A 27,702-nucleotide genomic window follows, 5' to 3' on the forward strand; every position below is an offset into this window, starting at 1 on the left:
ACACACACACACACACACACACACACACACACACACACACACACACACCCACACACACACACACACACACATTCACACACATCGAGGCGCTAATTCAATCTGCTGACAGGGAAACATGGCAAACAACATCCATTATGGCCTAAAGCTAATTGGTAATGGGTGGTGGAGGTGGAGGTGGAGGGCCGGGTAACAGGAGCCTGGGCTTGGTTGGGGATTTCAACAATGAGATGTACATCTGGAGAATATTTCCTCTAATTTATACCATCTATTGTTTGCAATTACTCATCACATCTATCTCCACCGCTCTCGCTTTGCACCCCAAAACGGGACAGGTCCTTTCCATGAGCCCAAGAAGAATCTTTCCTTCTCTCTTTCACTGTCCTTCGCTTCTTTATCCACTTTTTCTTCTTGCCATAAGGCAACGAAGAAATGAGAATACCTGCCAATAAAGCAGAAGCATCCATCTGACCGGCAGCAAACAGTAAGCCCAAGACAAAGATGGCATCTCAGCCCCAGGTGGCATCACACCACTGGTGACATTTAATAATTCCCTCTCTCCCACTAACCCTCCTCCCACCTGACTCACTATTACAATTAGATATAAATCGTCTCCTACAGAGAAACAGGTACGCAGTGACAAGGTGGTGATGAATTACCATCATTCATGCAAAGACAAGATCTTTTAGGAATCCTAGTTTTAGGCTCTGTTTATTTACTTCCCCCATTGCACCACATCAGCATCAGATCGATGGCGGATGAATGGCTGGCGAGGCAGGCGGACCGTCAGACAGATGGGAGTTGCGGGGAGAAATAAATAATGCCACTGGAGGTGTTCGAGAAAAGGAGAAGGAAGAAGGAGAGAGAGAGAGAGAGAGAGAGAGGAAAAATTATAATAAAGACAGAGAAGAGGAAGAGGGAGAGGAGAGGATTTGAATGCCCAGGGAGGAGGGACAGATGAAAAGATAGTGGCGAGTGGAGACAGAAGAGGCAGGGAGCGATGGATGAGCAGATTTAGAGGGCAGGAGATGAGAGGAGAGATAAAAGCATGGAGGAAGAGAAGGAGGGAGGGAGCGGGCTGCTGCGGCGTACAATGTTTACATGCACCGAAACGTTGTTCAACATGTCTGCCTATGTCATTAACTGGAGCTACTCAACATGTACACAAGGCGGATGATGACACTTGCAGGTAAATGATAAAATAATGTTATTTGTTTAAGCAGTTAGATACATGATGACATCCTAATCCTGTTCTGTGTGTGTGTGTGTGTGTGTGCGTGCGTGCTTGTCTATTTGTTCGTACCAAAGGAACAGACCTGTACACCTCCCATCAGTCACTACATCAAAGCATTGATAAATAAATTATACAAAATATGACTCATTCGCACACATTGTTTGTGTGTGTTTATTTGCTGCACCCAAATCTCACGAAAAAGTTTTCCGTGACCAGTTGAACACATAATTATTAAAACACACGAACACACACACAGAGAAAAGGGAGAAGCAAAGAAACTGAACTGAAGAGCCCTTAAACCCTGTATAAGGACAAAGAAAGGCTTCTTTGTCCTTATAGGTCATACAAATGGTAATTTTCATAAAAACCAGACTTAATAAAAAGATGGCCGGCATGACTGCTCCCTAAAATTGAAGCCCAAGTGTCTTGATCGCCCCCTAGTGGCTGGTTACACTATAGGTCACAACGGCCACCTCCGCCATGTAAAGCCATCTTCGTCTGTGTCTTCTACGTGTCTGGCATCATTTTCTCATCCAGAGATTTTAGTATTCATTCCTTTTTTTCACTTTTGCATCTGTCGCGTCTTAGAAATGTCATCAACACGCCCACTTGCTTGTGGTGAATCCTGCAGAGGATCTCCTGCTGAGTTCATACATGAGCTCATTCAGACATTATCTGGAGTTTTTCACTTGTGGACTGGCCAGAGGAAATCTGGGGAAAGTCCAGAGCCTCTCACTCAGACATTTGCGTGTCACATGCAGCCCCTCCGGAGAATGTCCAGAGATTATCCGGAGTACAGTTTAGGTCTGAAAGCAGCTATACAAACCAACCAAACAACAGACAGACAGGGGTGGAAACATAACTTCCTTGGTGGAGGTAAAAATGGCTGAAAGCATGGATGAGATCGACAAAACTGAACAAGTTGTTGAAAGTCAACTCTGGTGACATCATTTAAAACAGTTTGAAAGCCATTACTGATCTCAGCCTTCACGTCAGCTCAAAGGGACATTGGTGGTACAGAATTAAACAAAATGGCCCTTCAGTCAGATTATCAGCTCTAGCCTAGACTAGGATGATTTATCACAGAGTGCCAGGGCTGGGAAACCAAATGTGACCTGGCTGTGGCTCATGTTGCTGCCAGATTTGGGGTCAGGGACTTTGGCTGATTTGGACTGAAAATCAGTCGCAGTTAGTGGCACTTTGGTCCAGATTCATCAAGTGAACCTGAGCCAACTCTGTCGTGACATCCATCACCTGCAGACACAAGTCTGGCAACCCAGGGCTCCAGATTTAGCCCGCAGCTGGGAAAAGCCATTTTGGCCACCTCGCTGATAGTATAAATCGAATAGAAAACAGAAACGTTTTCACGAGTAAATGCCTGAAACGAATGTGAGGTTTTAAAAACATTCCACCTTTATGAAAAACCATTAAGCAATTATCATTTTATCGCTTTAGGCAAGTAAATACTTAGCTGTGAAAGATATGCAAGTCATTACACTCATGCAGATGATATCCCCTGGATGCCTTCTTACCCACAGCTAACATACATGCCCAGACAGAAGGTCGATCACGAGCCAGGACTTGAATATGCTGCTGTGATGTGCGAGCCACATATTTTAAATTTAAAAATAGATAAATTAACTATTGATGAGTTTGACCAGTCTGCATTGTCACGTTCCACTAACTTTTACACGTTAAAAATCCCTATCGGGAGAACAACAAAAACAAATATTCTAAATTGTTATTGTGTGGACAGAAAGACATGACACTGTCTCTTCCTGGTAATTTCATGTAATCTAGTAATTCATCTAAATCTAGTAATCTCTACTGCTACAATATTACTGTTCTTTTTTTCCCCAAGATCATTTTTGGGCATTTCATCTTTATTGATAGGACAGTGTGAGCTAACAGGCACCCATACTTCTTCTCAATGAAATTCTATGTACTTTGAAGCTCACACAGGATCCTTTTTAATGTCTTCTCACATGTGCAATGTTTAACACCACATTGAAATTAACTGACCTGGCATTATTTTTCTATATTTTGAATTAATTTGTAGTAAAAATAAAAAATCAAATGTTAATGCCTGTTAGACTGAAGGAAAGGAATGGAACTCAATTTAGATAGATAACAAGATAAACACAAATTTAATTACACTTTTAACACCAAAGAAGAGTGAGGGGCTTTTGATTGAAAGATGTTAATCAGAGACATGAACATTTCACTTTTAATTGTCCGATGTAATTTTATGGTCTAAAACTCCTTTAACTGGTTTGGTATGATAGCAGCAGCAAGATGACAGCAGCTAAGTAACTCTACTCTCCAACTGTCTCCACTGGATCCTCATTTTGTATAATTCTCATCTAATCCAGACAGTGTGTGTTATAAGTTCGGACATTTTTGTATCAACAAAGCCTCCGATTCTCTGAGACGCAACACAAATGAACTTCTTCACTTTCCATTTCTTTAGCCATACCCATGCCGACATCATCATCTTTCAATATGGAGAAATGATGGCACTAAAATGGCCTCACATTCTTTGGCTGTTAAAAAAACATACAAAGAAACCATTGGGCTCCATGTGCTCCCATGTCACCTATGAGAGAAACGTGAAGACAGTTGATTAGATCATCTTACTCCTGTCCGTCGCTCGTGGCTCCAGGTTTTTTGTGGCCCGTGCTCTGACTGCATCTTTGTGTGCCGGCCTTGGTAATAGGCTGTTTGTGAATGGCAGGCCTGAATACCAGCTTTGTGACGCTGTGACACAGGCGGGTTGAGGGGTTGATTAAAATCTGTGGTCAATTTTGACACTGTATTTCCTGTTTAGCAGTTTTCCTGTTACAGTCGATGTTTGTCTATCTCTGTGGCTGAGCTTTGACCTGAAACCACTTCAACTCTTGGCCCTTTCATCCATTAAAATCGATGCATGAAAAAATTTTGTTGCTGTCGTATGTGTTGCACAAGTAGTTTGGACTAAAAACCACCAACCAACAATCAACTCATTTTTTAGTTTATGATAACTTATTTTTAAAATTAAAATAAAAAAAGGAATAAAGACTTATCTATGTTTTGCCTTTATATAATTTAACAATATCTGCCCGCATACTTCCATGCATGGCTGTTAAGAAACGCACCCACTAGAGGGTAGCATAGAATCAAGAGTTTCCGACAATAACAATCCTGGCAATGGTGGAGGAGTTAATTGTGATAATGTACCTGTGAAGATCGAGGCAAAAGCAGCGATGGTCCTACTTATGAAATCACAAAGTCTCTCCTCAAAAAGTGAAATCTCTTCCTCGTATCTTAGCGTCGTCTTGCTTGAACTATTGGCTACACTGCCCCCACACGATTTCCGGTGGTACTGTTCCATTTCGTCGGTTTTACCTGTGTCCGTAAACTTTCAGAAGACGTCCACGAATTCGGACGAAATGAACGCATGCATAGTACAGACAGAGGGCTTTCCTTTTCTGTATACTCTGTATAAAAAAGCCTTTAGATACATTTTTTCTCTATTGCACTTCTGTCCGTCCAGGGAGAGGGATTCCTCACACGAGGCTCTCTCTGAGGTTTCTATGTTTTTCCCCCTGTTAATAGGTATTTTTTGGTATTTTTCCTTACTCTTGTTGAGGGTTAAGAACAGAGGATGTCGCACCTTGTTAAGCCCTAAGAGACAAATTGTGATTTGTGAGCATGGGCTATACAAATAATATTTGATTGATGGATTGATTGACTTCAGGTTCATTCACACATCCGGTTCTTCGGTAACTGTAATCCAATCACTGATTTTAATTCTGGCCGTGTGGAGTGCGATGATGCAGGGCTGGCAGGCGGGCGGGCCGCGGATGATGTGCACACAGCTTCCTGTCTTTTACATGGTCGACCCCCAGAGTGATTTCAATTAATTACTGTGTCAGTGTCCCGCATTAACCCACTGGCCAGAAAACAAAGGTTCCTCGGAAAACAAACCAAACCAAGAATAAACCGTTGAATTAATTTATTCTTGAGGCAGTGGCAGAGTCAGGCCCGTGAAAACCGAACCAAACACCAGCCATTATTCAGAGCAGGAGCAAAGCCATCTGGTCTGAGTTTATATTTCTATGTGCATGTAATTTGTGCTGTAGTTGTTCCGAGGACTGTGTAAACACATTTTAATACACTGGGGGGGGGACGATGAACATCAGGACGGAGACAAGAGATGTGTTACTGTTCACTTGTGGGTCTCTCTCGCCTCGTCTTTCCCTTGCCTCGCTCTCCCCTGTCTCGGATACTTTTGTTATATTGATGGATACCGTACACTCAGCAATATTTCAAGGCATGATAGAGGTGCAAAAAAAGAAAGGCTTTCATTGCAAACCAAACAGGCTTGGAGCTGCTTAGGCTGGTGTTGACAAATGGAGAGGGAGCATTAAGTACAGTCAGAAATGGCAACGTGAATCCCCTGAAGAATAGAAAGAAAAAAAAATCAGACTTTTTGGTTAGACCATAACCATAAGGCTGGGTACGTCTAAAAACGAGATGCACACGCGCGCACACACACACAATCATACACACGCAGTCCTTTGAGGAGCTTGGGGCCTAGAGGGAATAATGGTTAGCAACCTGAAAAATGCCCTGATCACAAAAGGCCTCCGACAGTAATAAATGAAATAGTTGAGCCACATGTATTAATCCATGCTGCTGCTTCTGTGTGTGTGTGTGTGTGTTTGTATCCCTTTTTTGTGTATTTGCTGCTGTTATCTGTAATTTTTTTTGTCCATGCATTAAAGCCCACATTTGTGTTTGTGCGTGTATGCGTTTGTGTGTGTGTGCCTGACCGACAGAGAGAAACAGTTGTGGGAACTGTGAGAGCACTGTAGCATGAGCAAGTGAGAGTTAGTAACACACTGTCAAAGCGAATTCTCACGCTGTGTTTGCACTAATCTTATGTGGGAAACACTGTTTATGTGTGAGTTTTAGGAAGTTGTCTGACAATACCAACACACAAATAGATTAATGACACTTCCTGAATCTATGTGCTCTAAAAAAGATTCGGGCATTGATCATTCCTTTAAATACTTAAAACAGCCCCTCTCTGTGTGCAGCCGTTCTCAGGCATGAACTCCGGAAAACGTCCAGAAAAAATCCAAGCATCGACACCAGCGTCGGCCCGTGTCACCAAAAGCTCTCAAACGTCTTTGTCTTTCTAAGTTGACATCTTCATCAGCGTCTTCCACGTGTCGGTCTCCTCTTGGTTTTGCTTTCGTCACAATTTGGAAACGTCATCAACGTGCCATCTCGCTCGCTGGGACCTTTCCGGCCATTTTCCTGCTGTATTGTCACATGGGCTCACTCTGACATTTGACCAGGGGGCTGGCAGGAAAAGATCCAGAAAATGTCCGTTGCAACTGATTCTGATATTTTACGTTCAAACATATCGCCCCTTCCGGAAAATTTCTGATAAATGTCCGCAGCTCAGTGAGTGTCTGAAAGCAGCTCATGTCTGCCTGACAGGGACCCTACATGGCTAATGACTTACAGACGTGTGTCTATCAGCAACAAAGAAAGAAGTAGCCTGACGTTATAGAGCCACAAAAAATCTGGGTAAAAAAAGGGCAAATACTAAATCATTGAAGTACTCCTTTAATATAAGTTACTTAGAGGCCAAAGCCATCTTTTTGGATTAATCCATCCTGGAGGTGATTTGTGAAAAGCCTAATTTCTAGGGGTCAACAACATGGCCTTACTCCTTTTAAATGTTTGGCTTCTACTTCTTCCTCCACTCTTACTTTTCTCGTGTCCATCTCTTTCTAAACTGTTTACATTTTCTCTCGCTCTTTGTCTCTAAACTGTGTATTTTTAGTCAGCATTTGACTCACCTTGTTCTTCCCCTCATTCTCCTTACCTTCGCTCTTTCTCCCTCGCTCTCGCTCTCTCTCTCTCTCTCTCTCCAAACTGTGTATATTTGGGTCTGTCTGTGGGGAGTCAGGGGTCATTATTAATCTTGCTTGCTCTCCTAGCTTCAGGCATAACAGCAGGGCAGGATCTGTGTGTGTGTGTGAGAGAGAGTGTGTGTATAAATGAGGGGGTAAGGAGTGGTTGCGAATGAGTCAGTTACGCTGTTCGAGTAAAGGTGTGGGAGAACATGTTTTTGTGAGTGCACCGTCTGTAAGCCGTTTAGGTGTGTGTGTGTGTGTGTGTGTGTGTGTGTGTGTGTGTGTGTGTGTGTGTGTGTGTGTGTGTGAAGGAGAGGGAAAGTGCATTTTGCCATGATGGATCATGAGAGACCCACATTCTTAATGCACACTCGCACAAGACAGACACCCATGAGAAATGAAGGGGAGAGAGAGGGGGTGAGTGAGCACAGGAGAGGGGGAGGGAGTGAGAGTGAGAGAGAGGTGATGAGGAAACGGAGGGAGAGAGAGTGACAGAGAAAAGGAGAGGGAGAGAGCAGGGAGAGTCCCTGTTCCTCCTGAACTCATTAACCGTTGTCCTCTCCGCCCTCCCTCCTGCACTCCCACAATGCCAAGCAGCGGCGTGCATCAATAACGCTGGTGACAGCACGAGAGGGACGGGTCAGACAAGCAACCGCCATCTCCCTGGCAACCACCACTATGGCCACCATCGCCACGACAACAATTGGCGAGCACACGCGGGGGGCTTCCCCCCTTCCCCGCTGGCCCAGCTCCCCTCCTGCAGCCGTCACACAGCGAGGGCCGCCGCGCCTGCTGCTGCCGGATCAGAAGCAAACTAAATCCACAGCACGGCTCCGGCAAGGGATGAGGCAAAAAAAAAAGAGAGAAGCTGAGTGATCTTGATTCTGAGGTTAACTGAATGGACAGGAGATTCAATCTCAGCGGAGGAGGGGTAAGGGATGGAGGGATGTTCTGGAGTCACTGTTGCAGGGTCTGTGAGGCCCAAAGAGAATCCCAAGCTGCACGGGGGAGACGCAACTTTGAATAGTTGCCTTTTTATTGTCCAGCACACAGTGTAACTCGGGCTCAGGATGCAGTAAGAAAAGTGCATCATGATTCAAACAATCTGGAGGGCTGCTGTGCAAAAAACAGAAATACCTGGTGTTTCATCAACCTCTCCAATTGCTGTTGATCGTCAAACCGGCATCAGTTCATATGGTCTAGAATTAAAACTAGAAAGGCAGAATAAAGAGCACATACATCTGCCAAGGCCCGACAGGCCCCTTAAATTCTACCACGCCTCATAGCTGAGCCGCAGATCGTGAAATCCTAATCTCCGTTGCGGAAGAATGAAAGTTCCAGATCCACAAATTTCCCCGTGTGCCATCCTTCCACAAAGTCTCATGGAAAGCCGTTCAGTGCTGACAGACGGGTTAAGACATTGGTGGACTTAATACTGTGTATTGCCAAATAGGTCACTCAAAATGCTGGGAAAATCATGGAAACGTAACTCCCAACTCTCTGATTTGACCTCTTATCACTCTTTGGTTTCACTGACCACCAAAAAACCCTAAATTGTACACAAAGTTGTAAACAAAGTTAGCAACAAGCTGCAATTTGAAGAGTCAGATGCTTTCTAAGCAGTCAGTAAAGAGCGTGACAAAGAAAGTTGTAAGCATATTCATCAGTTGGCCAGAAACATAACTTTAAAGGTTTTCTGATCGATGTCTCATTTTATCTCTGAATGGACGACAAATGAGCCTCAATAGCATTTGGTCTATTTTTCCATGGAGACTTTTTTAACTATTCAAGAATATTCTGTCCATTTTCAAAGCTGAATTCCTAAAGTTTCCAATACGAACTGAATACGTCACTATTTGAACTGTGCCATATGTTTTGTTAGCATTGATAAACCCCCAGCACAACTCCTTCAGGGTGTTGACAAAGCACTAACCTTTTAAACTCCTCAGTGCAAACAAACTCACTTCTTACAAACTCGCCGTACCTTTCTTTAAATATGCTGATTGCACACAATAGAACACGATGAACTCCAAGACGGACTTTTGAATTTAGGGTGTCGAGGGGAAAAGGTAAAAAATGTACTACGAGAACAAAAAGTTTGTTGAGCAACATATATCAAATTGTGCAGAGGAATAAAATCATCAAAAAACTCAGCAGACTCTAAGGTTTGGAGAGCTGCAACTGGAATAAATGTCCTATAGCTGATAAAGGGCAATTGTTTGGTCAAATAAATAAATAGATAAAAGTCGTGGACCACACAAAAAAAAAAAAAAATCCAACCGTGCACAGTGTGGTTGAAAATCCTGCTGATTGATATATATTTTTTAACGGGGAGAGAAACAAACACTCCAACTTAGAGTTTAATTCCCCTATATTTCACTAAATGTGTGGATGCCATACGCAGTCATTACTGGGTTATCAGATAGTCATTCAGCAATTGAGCAATGGTCTAATAAGCTCCATATGCAAAGGCATTTATTCACTTAGATAGATAGATAGATAGATAGATTTATAGATAGATAGATAGATGGATAGATGGATAGATAGATAGACAGATAGATAGATGGATAGATGGATAGATAGATAGACAGATAGATAGATGGATCGATAGATCGATAGATAGATAGATAGATAGATAGATAGATAGATAGAGGGATAGATGGATAGATAGTTAGATGGATCGATCGATAGATAGATAGATAGATAGATAGATAGATAGATGGATCGATAGATAGATGGATAGATAGATAGATGGATAGATGGATAGATAGATAGATAGATAGATAGATAGATAGATAGATAGATAGATAGATAGATTTGATGAAGCTCCCCTGCCAGACAGACAGATGCACGGATCCATGGATAGATGGAAAGACGGATATTAGGTGGATGGATAGATGGACAGACGGATGAATGGACAGAGACAGATTATAGATATATTGTACGTGTGTGTGTGCGTGTGTACATATTTACGTGTGTGTGTACTTGTAGCAACAGACAGAAAGCGGACGTCTCCAGGAGCCTGACGATAAGAACGAGCGAGGAGATGAATTAAATATCACGCGCAGTGACGGCGGAGTGTTTTGTCTTCCCCGTGTTTGCAGGAGAGGATCCCTGCGACATGTCACCCCGGAGCTCGCGCGCCTCCTCTCAGACGCGGAGCCGCTGCCGGCGCGAGCCCACGGAGCTCGCGAGAGGGACGTTTCCTTTCCTCGCGGACGGAACAAAAACACGGGGGGGCGGGGCTTACACGGGCCGGCTTGACCAATAACACGGCGAGACTCTCGGTGGGCGGGCCTTGGGTGTTTCGCCTCCACCAGTGACAGCGCGAACGAGCCTCCGTGGCCCCACGTGGGTGTGGAGCCCCGCGCGACAACCATCGGCCCTCTGGACCAATCGCGCACGCGCAGGGTGTTAATCTCGGCGCCGATTGGCTCGCTGCTTTTCACAGAGTTGCCCCCCCACCCCCTCCCAGCTCAGTCATCACGATCAGTCCGCCGCTGTTAACTCTTTCCTACCACACACACACACACTGTAATAGCAAAATGTGAATTAATGAATGATTCAGAGGCGGTTTGTTTTTAGAAACGCGATACATCAGTTAATCGTGACCGTTTCAAAGCCTCGTCTCAGACTAAGTTAAAGGAGAGAGAGACGAGGGCTAATATACTGCTGCACTGTACCGGAGCACGTGGGGCGAGCAGCGCTGCAGCCTTTTAAATGTGTGTGTGTGTGTGTCTGATCATAATCAAATCAGCATGCAAGAAAACCCGGAGAGATTAAAAGCACATGATGGATGCACAGTTAACGGTGGAGCTTTAAGCCACATTCACACATCCAGCAGCCTCCGCTTCTGTTCCGTGGCAGCAGCGACTGGGAGGATGGAAAGCGGGGGGGGGACGCGCTCCCTGCCCCCGCCCCTCTCCTGCTTAATTGCGCCCATGTTTTATAGTTGATAACGCTTTACGTGTTGTTGACGCCTTTCAGTTTCTGCAAAGCCAGCCCCGACCCCCCCTCCCCTGAAAGCAAAAGGCACATTAAAAAAGCAGCCATTTTAAATAGCACCAAAGAGTCCTTCCCTCCTACGCTATGCAGTCACACAGGCACCAACAGTGACACAGCGAGCATCAATCTTCTGCTTTTTTTAACCTCCGGAAAATACACAGGCAAAGGTCCCATAGAGCAGCCGGAGCAGCGGGCTGACACCGCCCCTCAGCGGTGGCTTTGGGGACTACACGTGCCAGTGTGCGAGGGGTGTGTGTGCATGTGTCTATCTACAGTTATGAGGGTCAATATCATCATTGTGAGCACCTTTTGGCTGGTCCTCACGAACTCAAAGGGCTGTTAGGGCTAAGACTTATGGTTAGAATCAGGTTTAGGGCTAGGCATTTAGTTGTGATGGTTAAGGTTAGATAAGGAGCTAGGGAATGCATTATGTCCTCACAACTATAGAGAGACAAGTGTGTGTCTGTGGTTAGGTTAAGGTTTGGGTTAGTCATGAATTGATCATGGTTACAGTTAGGGATAAGGATTTGGTTAGGCTGTCCACAATGGATGACTTGATGAATGGAAGTCAACACAAAGTCCTAATAAGGATAGCAGCGCAAACTGAGAAGTAGTGGTTTGTGTGTGTATGTGTGTGAGGCTGCAATTGTCTCAATAAGAACTAGAATGGCACTCAGGCCCAATAGTCCACTTATGAAACCATTTAAATTCACCAAAATTGAATGTCTTCTTCTTTTTATTTTATTGCAAAAGTTGTGTATTGTTATTATAGACATCTATGAATAGGGAAGACAGTGAATTAATATGTTTGTCTTCCTTGAACAGGCCTCAAATATTACACGGCAGTCTGGAAATGTTTGTTTTCCTTGGTTAATCAAGTTTGATTGAATAACAGGCTAAAATATAACCCAGATTCCCATCAGTCATAAGGACAAATTTGGGTTCTGATAAAAGTTGATGTTCGCTCAGACAGATTCATAATTTTTCAGCGACAGAAACAGACAGAGAAGTGAATAAAGCAACACAGCAGCAAAAAAAACCTTAGAGCTTGTTTCTGACATGATTTTAAAAGAGCAATAACAGGGACAAGCAGTGGACTCAGAGATTGATCCAACTGATCTCTCTTTCATTTAGTTCACAACCTCTTGAATTAAACACAAGACAAGAGAGAGAGAGAGAGAGAGAGAGAGAGAGAGAGAGAGAGAGAGAGGGAGAAACACTAGATGGTAAGAAAAGGGGGGAAGAGGATGACTGGAGGAAGTAATGGGGAAGAGAGACTGTATGTGTGTGTGTGTGTGTGTGTGTGTGCGTGTGTGTGTGTGTGTGTGTGTGTGAGAGTGTGTGTGCGGGAGGGGGTGTCTATAGGAGTCGGGGGAGGGCACTGTGGGGTACGAGGCAGCACCCTGCAGTCCCCAGTAATGGTAGAATAGAACTTAATAGGGTAGAAAAAGGCTCGAGGCTGTTAACTCAGAAACGGTCATTTTGAATTCCCCATTCTCTCTCTCTCTCTCTGTCTGTCGCTCCCCCTCTCCCTCATCCCTTCTTCCATGCATGTTCTGTATCTTTAACCTGGTTTCCCATCCCTGTCTCCAGTGTCAATTACTGATCCATCTCCCTGCATCCTTCACCTGTCTCCCACCATTCACCTCTCCGCCGTTTCCCTCTCCTTTCACCTGCTCCTCTCCTTCTATCTCGCAACCTTACCTCCTCCCATCCATCCCTCCATCCTTGCCTCATCTCTCCCTTCCCATGCCTCCCTCCTCCCCCTCTTCCCTCTGTGTCTCCTTGGAGGAGGTGTAATGATAGCTATTTGAGTGTCATCAGAGGACCGCTGTAATGGCTTCTAAAGCACCATCCCACGGTTGCCACGGTGAACCTGGCACAGCCACGGTCCCAGAATAAGGGGTGGGGGTGAAAAAAAAGGAGAGGAGAGGGGAAAAAAAGAAAAACTAACAAAACATCTGGTTGGCTATCGACAGGCGTCACTGTGCCGACGGCAGCAGGAATGCTGGCACATCAGCAGACGATGACGCGGCCCCCGGGGGCCACAGAGAGCGAGCTAATGATGCGTGGGATAGGATACATTTGAGGAGGAAGTACAGTAATAGTGATAATAGTGGTACTAATGAAAATAATAGCACTGATAACAATAACAGTATATGACTCTTTTTGATTTGTGTCTGTCTGCCGCCTCCTCGCCCCTCATATCTCCCAGTCTCTGCAGTGTGTTTGATTGTGTGTGTATTTGTGTAAGTATGCACACATGTACGAGTGGAAATGTGTGGCTGAATTTAAGCTACAGAGAGAGAGATAGAGAGAGATCGGGAGTGCATGCAAACGTTCCAATGCTTGCTGTTCATTTAAAGATAAGGAATGTTAAGAACTCTGAATCGCACAAGCATTTGAACACACGTATACACACGTATACACACACACACACGTGCATGTTGCAGCACCTCTAACCATCAGTAGATCGGATGTTTTGTTCGAGTAGAGAAGCAGAGTGACTGTTTATAGAGAAGTGATTTCCTCCACATCATTAAGCATGTGTACGAGGACACTAGAGGGGATTTTAAAATTGCTTTTGTCCCGAAAGGTTTGATGAAGTGGGTGTGACACTGTAAACTTCTTGTTGCCATTCAGTTGTCCTTTAGTTTGAATGGCTGCTGTCGAGTCAGTCGACTGGAGCATGTTGACAGACAGTCGAAACACTGAGATCACCGAGATGAGTTTGCAGGTTTCGTACCAGACTGTCGGGACCTGAGCTGGACCTTAAAATGTATTTATGCTCATTAGCTCCCTCTCTCTATATATATTAGTTTTCAATGTCAGTGTAATGAAAAGCATCATCTATGAAAAAAAGGGACAAGTGACACCAACTAGCTTCTGCATTTGTTAGGCGAAATGAGATTTACTTGTATTTATTAAAAATGATTGTGACAAAAATAACACCAGCCTATAGGTTTGGTTACTGTCTAATCTCAGTGTTGTTGTGGTAGGTGATTGTTTCAATTACTCCTGCTACAATACTCCAACTTATTAATAATATTAAATATTATAAGCTATGTAAGATCATTTTAGATACATGTATATATGAAACTTGTTTTCTTTAGCCAAACCATTGATCACTTTATATAATTTTATTGATTGGGAAAAAAAACACTTTTAGACAAGATACAATCTAAAGGAAAATAGTTTCAAACTAGAAACAGAGGCTGATGTGAGGCCATTCAAAGTCATGTGGGATGTCTGTGTTAGCATCACTGCAAGAGGCCCAGGGAACAATTACACCGCTGTCCATGTCCTTCAGTGTGTGTGTGTGTGTGTGTGTGTGTGTGTGTGTGTGTGTGTGTGTGTGTGTGTGTGTGTGTGTGTGTGTGTGTGTGTGTGTGTGCATGTGCGTCTGTGTAAAATTGTGTGTGACACGCATTGTTTATCACATTTTACGTAAAACCCAAGCAGTTCAAGTCTGGGTCAGAAGGAGTAAATCTTTGAATGGTGAGACCCTCAACTGACCTTTGTGTGTGTGTTTGTGTGTGTGCGGTGACATGTATGTTGCCGTGGGTCAGTGAGTCTATGTGTATGTTTATGATCATTGACAAGCAGAAGGGGGGAGGTTGTGTGAGTGTGTGTGTGTGTGTGTGTGTGTGTGTGTGTGTGTGTGTGTGTGTGTGTGTGTGTGTGTGTGTGTGTGTGTAGGGAGGGGTGGTGCCGGTAGATTAGCCAGGTTGGGATGATTGGGTTGAGGATTAGATGGGTTCAGGAACAGACACGTCTGTTTACTCTGCAAAGAAGACTTATAATAGGCTGATTGGCAAGGTTTATTACTCATACACACACACACACACACACACACACACACACACCGGCCCACTTACGGCCCACACACATTCATTCAAACCCCCATATGTTGATTAGCTTGTTACTGTTGCCTTTACAACAGCTGCCATCTCCTGTCCATTTGCTTGTCTTAAAATTCAGATGTGAAGTCCGAGCACCTCAGCCTCTCAGACACATTTCCCATTAGTATTGACCCCGAGAGCTTGCAATCAGAGAAGGTGTGTAACTAAATCCCCAGCATAGGCACGTAAGCGGAGCTGCACTCAGGCAACTACCCCAAAGGCATGGGGAGCGCTCTGGTTACCCAGCGCTGTGTGTGTGTGTGTGTGTGTGTGTGTGTGTGTGTGTGTGCATTGTTTCTACTTACCTGTCTTTATGTGTCACAGAAAGAGGTGAAGTGCACAGCTCAGAATAAAGCGCAGAGGCAGAAAAGGGTAGGATTATATACATGGCAGGTTAGAGAAAAGCACTGAGAAAGAAGGAGAGGATGGGAGGAAAAAGCGACAGGCAGAGGCTTAAGATTACAGAGGCGAGCACTCTTTGTTGCTGAGTTCAGTTGTGATGGACGGCTTGTGTTGAGGGAAAAGGGTGAAGGAGTCCTTCAAGGCGCTACCATAAAATTTGCAGGACAGCCGAGGATGTTCTTCTCCACTGATCAAACCTTTGTCTGATGAACGAGGAACCTGGACTTGGGAAGTTGAAGCAGATGGTCCGAGTGTTCGCTGTGATCCAAGGAGAGGTGGCAAACAAAACCCTGGAGAAGTCTAGTCTTGGGGGGGGACCAAGTGATTGAGCCTTCAGGGTGAATAACAAGTCAAGCAAGAGCAGGCGTGAGGCCCGGACAAGAGGGCACTGTTCAACCGGAGAGAGACAGAGAGAGAGCGTCCACTGCAGAAGTGGAGATAAGCAGTCGAAAACAAAATTAATCTACGGTACAAGAGAGCCTGACACTGGACGACTGAAGAGAGATCAAGGTTCCTGCTTCCGACCTGATTAAGAAGAAGAGAGGTAGTCGTGGAGGTGATCGGGGGAGCAGCGATCAACAGAACACGAGAGCCGCCAAGAGAGGGAGACGAGAGAGGAAGAATTACAACAGTGCGCATGTTGAAAGAAGCCTCTTAAGTCTGGGAGCTGGAATTAGAGCCACAGAAACTGCAGAGGGGGAAAGCCACAAAACCACAGTAAGTACATTAGGAGGCTGTGGCTGGAAAAATGTATAATAAAGCCTCAGGCCAGGGAAGGAATTTATGGTTACGGGAGTGATTTTTACACTGTACCTTAATGAATTGATTTCCTGTCTTTAAGACGTTTACATTTCATCATTCTCCATGACGTCACCTTATTCCACACCTTTGAGGAAACCCTCAATCTACCTTTTTTTTGCGTATACACCATTCTTCTGCAATTTCAGGTCTAGGTACCCCTCTTCCTCATTTTCTCCCCCATCCCAAACTTCTCATCCCGTGTCCCCTGTCACTGTCCTGCTCCACAGGTGAAGATGCCTGCTAATGGGAACCGCCCCTTGAAGTTGCAGTTTGGTCTGATCAACCACGACTCTCGCTACCTTACTGCTGAGAGCTTTGGCTTCAAGGTACTCACATGCCATCCAATATGAAACTGACATATTTGTTGAAAACAGATTGCAGAGCGACACCCATCTTTCTTTCTCAGGTGAATGCATCGGCCCCCAGCCTGAAGAAGAAGCAGATATGGACTCTTGAGCAGGACTCCCAGGACACCCAGGTAGTCTTCTTGCGCAGCCACCTGGGCCGCTACCTGGCCTCCGACAAGGATGGCAAGGTCACCTGCGAGGCAGACGGGCACAACTCAGACTGCCGTTTCCTCATCGTGGCTCAGTCTGATGGTCGCTGGGCCCTGCAGTCTGAGCAGCACCTGCGCTTCTTCGGCGGCTCTCGGGACTACCTGTCCTGCTTTGCGCAGATAATCACAGATGCTGAGCTGTGGGCAGTGCACCTGGCTCTACATCCGCAGGCCAACCTGCTGTCTGTGGCCCGCAAGCGTTACGCCCACCTCTCCGCAGACGATGGGGAGATTGCCGTGGATATGAACATTCCCTGGGGCGTGGCAGCACTCCTCACCCTCGTCTACCTGGATGGGAAGTACTGCCTAAAGACCTGCGACAGCCGCTTCCTCAGCAATGATGGAAAGCTCCTGACACAGAGTGGAAGGGCCACTGCGTACACGCTAGAGCTGAAGTGTGGGAAGCTGGCCTTTAAAGACTGCGAGGGGAAGTATTTGTCTCCTATGGGGCCTACGGGCACCCTGAGGTCTGGACGCTGCTCCAAGCCGGGCAAAGATGAACTGTTTGACCTGGAGGAGAGCCACCCACAGGTGGTTCTGATGGCAGCCAACGGGCGATATGTCTCCCTAAGACAAGGTAGGCAAACACAGACACATCAACATATAGACCCCATTCAGACCTGGTTTTAACATCCATCCTGAGTGATCCAATCTCAAGTGGTCAGTGCTAAGTACAGGCCTGAATGTAACTAAATGCATCCAGACATCCGATCACTCAACCCACATTCGGAGGTGGTCTGGGACACATGTGGCTGCATTGTATTCACTGTGGCAAAGCAAATGCATCCTTAGGACTTATGGAGGGCCACTTCCTCAACTGACATCCTGTGACCTTCAAAATTTTATATATATTTTTACGCTTCAGAGTCCAAACGTTGATTTATTTGTAGCCACCGCCACAATTTACAATATTGATCATCATATATTGGCCGATACATTTTTGTTGGTAAAAATCTTTCTTCATTGAATTCATTCATCCAGCCCGTCCTGTCTTTCTCTCTCTCGCTCGCTCAGTCCCGCGAACACACACACACACACACACACACACACACACACACACACACACACACACACACACACACACACACACACACACACAGACACATACACATACACACACATACATACACACAGACACACACACGGTCATCTGACACATTTGTAAGTTAAAACTAGGTAATACAACATCATTTGGTCGCCGTGAACACAAATTCAAACTTAACTCTCTCCACCGATATCTCTCAGGATGGATGCTAATACCAGGTCTGAACAGAGCCATATTGTCACAAATCAGATTTTTTTCCCAGAATCCTTGCATGCATGCACAACCTGTAACTCTGGCAGCTTCCTTGATTCACTAAAGCTTTACACAGCATCTCAAAAGTCTGATTAAATGGCCAAAGTTTGTCCTCAGGTGCTACTGAGGGTGGTCACATGAGCCTTTAGCTGACACACACTGACCTACACACATACATAATGAAGCAGTAAATACTGCAACTACTACAGTTACTACTATTAGCCTATATACATACCGTGCACTGATACGTCCCCAGAAAACTGAGCTCACAATTCACAGGAAGTACATTAACAAGTGGATACGCTGAATATGCATGCTTAAGAGAATAGGCCACTGTCTAATGATTGACATGTGATAAGGGATGCATTGTAATTATGGGTAATGTATTCTGCACCTCAACAAGTGCTGACATCACATTGGATAGTTGCATCTCTCCAGGAAAACAAGATAGATGAGGTTGATATGGGAGAGTATCATTCTCATGTGGGAGACCTGAGACGATTTGTGTGAGGGCTGCAACTGATTTGGGCTCGTCCGCTGTCAGGACACAATGGATGGTTTGGTTGAATGACAGATTTATTGTGCAACCATGTTGAACAATAACTACAGTTATAGATTTTTTAAACAATTTGCAATGAGTTTTTCAGGAACAATGAAGGTATATAACGATTACTGGTATCACGGTATAGCACGGTAAAATTCCCTTATTCCCTTAAAATTGTAGCATTTTAATCTTTAATTACTTTGGCTGTTGTGGTGATTTGGTCAATACTGTCCAAAATTTTTAATTCTTCAAGACACAGGGCAGCAAGCAACATGGATTTGTTTTGTGTGGTAAAACCATGGATCAGCAGGCAGGGACAGCAGGAGAGCTGCTAGTGCTCTGGCCATGACGAAAAACTGCTCACATCCACTGTCACCAAAAACCTAGCGCTTATATCTTGTCCTGACTCTCAGACGTTGTAGGTGGACGTCTGCACTTGACATAGTGAGTTCTGCCTGTCTCCTCCGTTCCTCCTCCAAGAGAAACTTGACTGTTAATGATGTAAAACGCAGTCGAGATGCTCACACTGAGCTGAAATGAAACAAGGAGCATTCAACATTATCAAGATGTTTTGAATTGATGGTAATATACCAAGAATATGCACAACTTTGCTTATTTGATTTATATATTTAAGTGTTCATTTAAAACTGCTTTGTGGGAAAACAAAAAGCCTCTTAACAAATTTAGGCTTTCTTCCTTTAATTTTAATGTTGCACCATTGGCTATATTAGTATTTTTACCAATACTAAATATATGAATTAAATATAATACTTTGTGAAATTACTTCAGGTTGTGTATCAGTACATTTTTAACATCAACAGCGATAACATTGACATCTGTGATAATTGCGTTCACTGTTTTACACAGTTTCATCTCTAGAATGTTAAAAAATGATGCTAAACATAAATGTTTAATGTGTCTTTCCTGAAATGGTGGAAACCCAAAGTCCCAAAAATGAAGCAAATATATTAGAAAGAATAAAGAGAGTCTTGCATGTTCTTCTCTTTCTTTTATCAAATATTCAAACTGTGATCTTTTGTGAAAACCCCCTCTCATCGCCTCTCAGATGTAGCGACTTCCAGGCTTTTTGGGGCGTAATGTTGTTCACACTTTACGCTCTTGTCCCCTGGGCTCACTGAAACAGCTGCTTGTAACCCATATGCTGTACAGTAATACGCTGTTGATATTGTATTATGTATTTACTCTTCGGGCCTTGTGACGGGGGCCATTGGGGTGTGTTATTTGATCAGCATGCGAGCATGACATCACAATACATACTATACTGATGGATAACACCTGCTCCACATGGGCTTGCCTCTTTTTTTTAAAAACAAGCCAGAGTTTCTTTGATCAGTTTGAAAAATAGAGGAATTGCAATCATCAGTGTCACGTTGCATTCAACACTAGAAGTACTTGCCAAGAGTTTCGATTGGTGATGGTGCAGAGGGTCCGCCGGTCTGATTTGAAACTGGGTGGATTAGCCGACACCAACAGCGCTTGTCAGGATACTTGGCCACAGCACCCATCCGCAGGCTGCAGATTCTTGTCTGCAGGGTCGAGTTTCCTCAGCCCTGGGTGCTGTAACTGAATCTCTAACCGCTCTTTGTTCCTGGTTAGCAGTGGGAGCTTCAGGAAACCAAACCACTGGGAGCACTGTAAACTGATTGGTTGAAGAGGGGGAGAGATATGGCGGAGCGTAAAACACACATGAAGGGAACCATGATGTATACGTGTGTATTCACAAGTAACATGCTTCTTCCTCGGCTCTTCCTACACTCACTCTGCACAAACAAAAGCTTTCCCCGACACAGTCGCCCACACACAACCGCACCGTCCTGCTGCGGCGAGCGCAAAGTGAGGTTTGTTGAATTATTGATGAAGTTGGCCCCCGTTCCTGGAAGGCAGGGGGGGGGGGAGTCTGCTTTCAGAAACCCAAGCTGCCTCTCACCTGGGGCATAGCTTCTAACCCACTAATCTAACCCGCTAACCCCAGCCCCGGTCTGTGCCCATGATGTCCTGCTGAAAATCGAGGAAACACAGGAGAGTCGATACGCCGTGTTTAGCAACATTTATCAATGCATAACGATCACATCGAGCTGCAACATTAGATTTGGTTTTGTAGGGGATACTTTTCAGATAAAGCAAGAAAAATGACTGAGATTTACTCAGTACATTCAACACCTGTATTCACCTCAATGACACGGACGGACCTGTTTTCTTACCGATTTGGAGAAGCTTGTTAAATGCATGACATCAGCTGACCTAGCCTGGTTTATGCTGCTTGTGGTGTGAACACATTGAACAAAAATCTATAGAAGGTAAAGACTTGAATTGTAGTGTTGGAGGGGTTCAACGGAAAAAAAATTCTTGAATGCCAGTGCCTCGGAATTGTTCACTAATTGTGTAAATATACATTATTCACTTCGGCCTCTGGGTTTGAGTTGAAGAAAGGGAGAAAGGAAAGCAGAGAAGGGAGGATGCAAGTAGAGAAGGACATTAAAAGGGCTTTGGGACAATAGTAGTGGCTGTATGAGGAGGCTCCTCATCCTCCCTAATGCCACACACAAATCATCACCTGCGTGTGTGTGTGTGTGTGTGTGTGTGTGTGTGTGTGTGTGTGTGTGTGTGTGTCAGTCAGTATTATGTAGACCTGTCATCACATCTCTCATCACCTCCCTGTGTTCTTTGGGTGTAAGTGGTCCCCTCTGCCCTACAAGTGAAGAAGAGATGATAGTCCAAAGTCACATACTTTCCATTACACATGCACACACACCCATTTACATACAAACACATATACACACAAACCGGGAACATATCGGTGAAAAGAATGAAGGGACTGAATTGGAAAAACAACAGAAAGTGCAGCAGTGAAGGAGGAGGAATCGGGAGGAGCATTAAAATAAGGAAGAGGGGGACAGAAGCATCGGTTTACTGTTAATAATAGATGTCAGAGCCATCTATCGCTGATGGATTAGCCAGGCCTGCTCCACTTGCAGGTATAGGACAACAACAGAAAGTGGAGCAGGATCCGGGGTCCGATCCAAAAAGTGGCACCAGTGAAGCCACAGTATCAGTGTACCTCTGTGCTGCGCCGCATAGTTTATCAGTGACCGTGGCCACGATGACAACATCTTATTCCGTATGCATGGCCAACTGGTGTGTCAAAGATGGTCATCAACACAGCTATTAATATCCTCAGATTGCTGGCTTGGATTTCACTGTGTCTAATCTCTTTCTGCTTTTTCTTTCTCTTCCTTCATCCCTCTCTCCCTCCTCCATCTCCTCTTCTCCCATCCATCAGAGGGCGGCTGCGGGGTCCCAGCTGAGCCCTGTCTTAGGATCATTTCTAGGTTGAATTAGTGTGAAATGGACACATAGAATAGGTAGACAAAGCATGACATTGGGTTGGGATGAGAGAGAACAAGAGTGATGGGCGGCCCAGGCGTCGGTGCAGAGAGGAGGGGCAGAAATTTATGCCTCAGATGCATTTAAGATCAATGATGATTTAACCGGTTGTAAGACCCTGTGATACGTATTTTATTGGGTGTGAATAAGATGTGATTAAAGCATCCCACCTAGCTGGGTAACCATGACATCTTTGTCACACGTCCTCCCCTTTCTCCCTCCTCTTGTCTGTATATCTACAGTCAAGCAAAATACCATTAAAAAATCGTGAAAATACTGTGATGCAGGGCTTCCAGACTGGGACATGAATCTGCATCTGTGTTAGGTTATGCAGATGTGATGATTATGTTATGTTGATTTGGCGATTAAAATTGAACTGAAGTGAGAACCTTTTATTTCAGTTCATTCTTTTTTTGCCATGGATTTTGTGAAGAAATTTGTAACGTTGTTTAGATACGTGCTATACAAATAAGTTATCATTATGATTAGTATTATTATAGTTAAAAATATGCAACACTAAAATTTGAAATGTTATTTTTCTGGAGATTACTTGATTTTAATATTTTCATTCAGCTGATAGATTCGTCTGACTTTGTCGTTTGTCCATTTGTTAAATCTAAGCCATCGAATCCTGGTTCAAATTAATTCAGCAGAGCTTTAAGTGAACGCCCGTGAGTCGAACCTCTAAAACACTGTTGTGGATTTGTTGGCCATTTAATGTACTTTTAAAAAGGAAGTAACTTGTTTATCTCATCGCTGAAGTGAGTGTGGCTCCAGAAAATGCTGGATTCAATGTTGATCAAATATCAGTGTTAGAAATTTGTTCATATGTGCTCTAGTTAGCATGTTAGCAGCACAGTTTTGAATTAAAATTTTGAATTACCCTTTGACAATTACTGAGGCTTCACACTAAAATAATTTAACATTCTTGAAGGCAGAAAAAGGGAAAGTAAAAGAATCACTCTGTACATGACACTAAATTAAGATGTATAAAACAATATAGTCACGTCATGCAGATGCATTTTAAATGTGTTCTCTCTGTATTTGATTATTCATGTCGATGGCCGTTGCTTGGGGATCGAGAGGGGCTGGTAATTATCCGTACATCCTGCTAAGTGTGGACCATAAAAATCCTCTGGTCCTTTCCTGTTTTTCCTTTATTCTTTTATTGAGGGGATTGGACGGGTAGCACTCAAAAGCTGATTATATCAGAGCCCCGCAGTGAAGGGGGCAGATAGGCCGGGCCAGAGGTGGGGCAGAGGTGGGAGGTGGCGCTCGGGGATAAGGAGGGGGGGAGGTAAGAGGGAAGAGAGCAGGGAGAGATGGGAGGGGTGAGGGCCACTCAGATCAGTGTTGTTACAGGATTAAGAAAATGTCATAGGGATATTCTGGGAGGCATCTAATTTAGGATTTATCCCTCTGCAATCTGTCTGTTAGTGATGAGACGAGCAGCAGCAACACGTGGAGATGGGAGAAAATATTCCAATGGACTGTTTTAATGCCGACGCTTCTTACATGTGTTGCAAAAATGCATGTATTCGTGTTTGCTCATGTGTTTCTCGCATGTTTGACACCAGTTCTGTTTCCTGTGTTTGCAATGAGAAAGCTAAAATAATTGGTTTCTGTGGGGGTTTTATCAAATGTTTGTCAGCAGGGGTGTGATTTTTTTGTTTTGGTGATAAGTGGTCTCATTGTAACTAAAGCTTCATGACAGACAGTCACATCTGCGTAGCTGGTACAGAATAAACATTTTCGTGTATTTATCGTTTTTATATTTGTACCCTATTGTACACTCTGTCTATAAATCCATCCGTAATCATTCAGTAAAAATGTTTCCCCCCCCCCAGGAAGGTGTAGTGCAGTGTTTGTTTGGCAAATTAGACCAAGGGCACAGTTTAAGACGAAACTACACTTTCATGCTGGGCCAAGTTAAACAGAACAATACAACCTGATTAGCAGGCGGGTGGCTGTCCTTGGGTTGTTGCTTTGCCGTCGGGAATGCAGGGAGTAATAAAAGAGTTCTGTGGATGTGTTCGACATGCATGAATATGAAGGTGCAGCGGGTAATATTAAACTTACTTCTTGTATGAATCAGTCCCTGAAACCTCATCAGTTTCTTGCGGTTATTGACAGGGTCATACATGAACTCAAGGTTTGTTTATTATGTGTATTCAATTTAAATACCTACAATTTTGAAGGTTTTCGAGGTTATAAGTTACATGTGAGCTGTTGTCAGACATGTACTGAATTCCAGAGATCCTTCAGACATTCTCCAGATGGGTCATGTCTGAAAACTGCTGCATTTTATCCAGTACAACCAGATTTATTTTGCCCATTTTGATTATTCCTTCAGTTCTTTGTTCTATACCACCTCAACTGTCATGTATCTGTGTATACGACTGAAACGTTGCACTACTGTAGCTTGTACTTATGTGAGCAGCGACTGATTGATGGATTCCTCCGAACACTAAATAGTCCTCGAGTTTTCACGCTTTAAGTATTAATGACCGGACGTGCTCACTGTGCCCCTCCAGGAGTCAGCCTCGCAGCCAATCAGGAAGATGAGACGGACATGGAGACGTTTCAGATGGAGATTGACAAGGAGACCAGGAAGTGCACGTTTCGCTCCAGCCAAGGGAACTACTGGGCCCTGGTGGCCCACGGAGGCATCCAGAGCTCTGCCACTGAAGTGTGAGTGGAAGCTCTTACATTAGTCGTGCACAGTTAAATTAATACACCGTCCATTGTGATATGAGAGATTAGGAACTGCTCCATTACAGTATGTCCAAATGTTTGACTTAGTAGAGTGCATACCGCCACCACAAGGTCTAAAAGTCCCCTTATAAAACCACATTCACTTTCACTACATCCAGATTTTTATTATTTATTATTTCCCTAAAAGTGTGATTTTTTTCATTCTTCAAAATCCACGACTTATTCTCTGAGAAATCAACGAAAATGTGGATCTCACAATGTTAAAGAAAGTGACAAAAAAAATCCTGTGTCCGCCACTTGATGCTGATCCGCACCAAAATGTTTAAGTAATAACAATATCTCCAGGAGCTTCAAGGCGAGGAGAGTCTCATCTTTTCTCTTGTGATGCACAACTGCAGGTCAGCAAGCACCATGTTTGCAGTGGAGTGGCTTGACCACAAGGTGGCACTAAAAGCTAACAATGGAAAATACATCTGCATCAAGAAGAATGGCCAACTCCTTGCTGTCAGTGACTCAATAGGTAGGAGTCTTTTTGGTTTGACCTCTGGCTTTCTCATCAGCCCATCTCTCCACTCACGCGTGCGTCTCCACGGTTACACCTCTACTTTGAATGGTTCCCGTGCTCCCTCTGACGTGTTTTCACTGTTTTGCTGTCACCTGTGGTCAGGTGAGGACGAGCAGCTCACTCTGAAACTGATCAACCGGCCCATGCTGATCCTGAGAGGAGAGAACGGCTTCATCTGCCACCACAAGAACTCCAACGCTCTGGACGCCAGCAGATCAGTCTATGACATTTTCACCCTGCAGTTCAGTAACGGGGTGTACAACATTAAAGGTCAGGCCACGACCCCCACAGACTTCTGGGAATCTCTGATTAGGTTTCAAATCAGCAGCATCAGATGTATGCTCTGACTCTGACTGTGTGTTTTTACTCCTGCAGGTGTGGACGGCCGGTTCTGGTACGTGAACAGCGCCGGGCTGGTGTGCTCGGACGGCGAGGCCCCTGAGGACTTCAGTCTGGAGCTCCTTGAGCACGGCCGCCTCGCCATCCGATGTAAGAATGGCAAATATCTGCGTGGGGACCAGGGAGGCACGCTGAAGGGAGACGGACACAGCCTGAGCAGCTCAGCGCTGTGGGAGTATTGACACGATCCAACACTGGCTCAAACCTGAGGCCCAGCTCTGACACCATTAATCATCACTTTAGCATCTGAAGTTAAACTTATTGGCGTTTCATTCCATGCTTTTCCTTGTTCCTGTTGGAAAGAAGCCGCAGCAGAAAGAAGAGCCGAGAGGCGTCTTGATTAAGGGATCCATGTTTTGAGAAAGGGCTTGATCTCAAAACAAAAAGTGCTGCGACTGAACATTTGAGTCTTTGTGTCATTCCCTTTCCCAGTGAACGTTTGCTGCAAGATTAAAGAGATTAAATGAATGTCTGAAACAAAAGAATTAAGGACGTATAGCGTATAAGCATCAGTGTGACATACAACCATGTTTTCAGGGTTTGTCTCCCGCAGGGGTCAGTCCTCCAGTCTAGTCTAACAGGTACAGTGACTCAGGGAGACACCTGAGACAGACACAGTCACCACTGGGAGTGAGCTCATCTTTTTCAAGCTGCCTCTGATGTTTATCAGCAGACAGGATTTAGTTGTCACCTTTAGTAACAGAAACCAACACTGTAATCAAGACTAATGTACTGTACATGTTATCAGTAGTATTATTATCATTTCAGGCTGCAAGTAGGTGGATTTTTTTTAATTTTATTAGTCCCTCTGTCATGTTCTACATTTCCTCTGTCTATTATGAACATGGAGATAAAGAAATAAACTTGTATGACTGAGTATGTTGGGTTTGAAATGCTCCTTTTCTTTGATTACAGGAAAACAACACAACCGTAAATCTTAACAAGAACTGAAGGTGTTAGGATCTAATAAAGTACATTTACTTTTTACCCTAAATAAATACATATTTTGTGTATCTGTACTTTAGTAGATTAGATCTTTTACTCCACTACATACCTTTCTACTACAATACATTTTTACAATGCATTGCATCACATGTTCAAATGTTTAAAAACATTTTTTTAATCAATAACGAGAGGGGAACTGGTCCATTGATCCAATCCGAGCAAGCAGATTACATTAGACCCCCCCCCCCCCTCTCGTAATGGATTCTGAAGAGGCCTCTGCTGAGACTCATTATGATAGAGTAGACTGTTGCATTAGGGAGTAGGCTACATTTGGCAAGTATGTGTACTTTTGAATACTTTCAGTAAATCTAATGGCAAGTACTTACAGTAATTTAGTTTAGAAAATTCCCAATTCTTTGTACATTTACTTGAGTGAAGCATTAGAGTATTTCCTCCACCACTGCCCCTTTGGTCCCCACATAAATACGAGGCATTGCCAAAATAGAAGGGATAAATCAAAAGTCACATGTACATAATCCACAATAAAACAAATTTGAGTTCTTTTCTTCCATTTTTCTAACCCTAACCCTTGTCAAACACTTGTTCCCTTCACCTCTTTGCTGCCTCCATGAGACATTTAAATAATAGACTGAGAAGAAATTAAATTACTCTGGTTGAACAGCTCATCAGTCACGTGCATGTTAGCACCATAACCTGTCATTCAAACTTTGTCGGCCACTTTCTTCTGTGTTAGTTTCTTGTTCTCTTGCTGAAATCTTCTATCACAGCCGTGCTTCTCCACTTCCTTCATGAAAAACAGCGATGTGGTTATTTTGTCAGACAACCAATGGCTCTCCTTCCTCCCTTCTTCTGCTTCTGATTGTAGAATAAGTCTTCATGATCTCTTCATGAAAACTTGTCCTCACTGACACTTGATGATCCAATAACCATTGATTCCTACAACTGGGAACAGGAAATAGTTTTAGATAAAATACCAGGATTGCATCTCATGGTTGTTTGAGC

The 27,702-nt window shown here is 44.1% G+C and overlaps 1 protein-coding gene across 3 annotated transcripts; it reads left to right on the forward strand.

Annotated features, from left to right (window-relative positions):
- The first annotated feature begins 810 nt into the window (after window positions 1–810).
- fscn2b (fascin actin-bundling protein 2b, retinal) lies at window positions 811–26,611 on the forward strand. 3 transcript variants are annotated; one of them, XM_034571250.1, is made up of 7 exons: window positions 814–1,186; window positions 16,481–16,579; window positions 16,660–17,386; window positions 24,590–24,746; window positions 25,169–25,290; window positions 25,438–25,605; window positions 25,711–26,611. In XM_034571250.1, exons 2-7 carry the CDS (start codon window positions 16,487–16,489, stop codon window positions 25,914–25,916), a joined length of 1,473 nt encoding a protein of 490 aa, XP_034427141.1. In that variant the 5' UTR covers window positions 814–1,186; window positions 16,481–16,486; the 3' UTR covers window positions 25,917–26,611. The 3 variants fall into 3 exon arrangements, with proteins under 3 accessions (XP_034427139.1, XP_034427141.1, XP_034427140.1); XM_034571248.1 differs by having other exon boundaries at window positions 811–1,186; window positions 25,169–25,605; XM_034571249.1 differs by lacking the exon at window positions 814–1,186 and adding an exon at window positions 14,596–16,169 and having other exon boundaries at window positions 25,169–25,605.
- The last annotated feature ends 1,091 nt before the right edge of the window (window positions 26,612–27,702 follow it).

The sequence above is a fragment of the Hippoglossus hippoglossus genome, chromosome 19 (assembly GCF_009819705.1).
Source record: "Hippoglossus hippoglossus isolate fHipHip1 chromosome 19, fHipHip1.pri, whole genome shotgun sequence".
Taxonomy (NCBI): domain Eukaryota; kingdom Metazoa; phylum Chordata; class Actinopteri; order Pleuronectiformes; family Pleuronectidae; genus Hippoglossus; species Hippoglossus hippoglossus.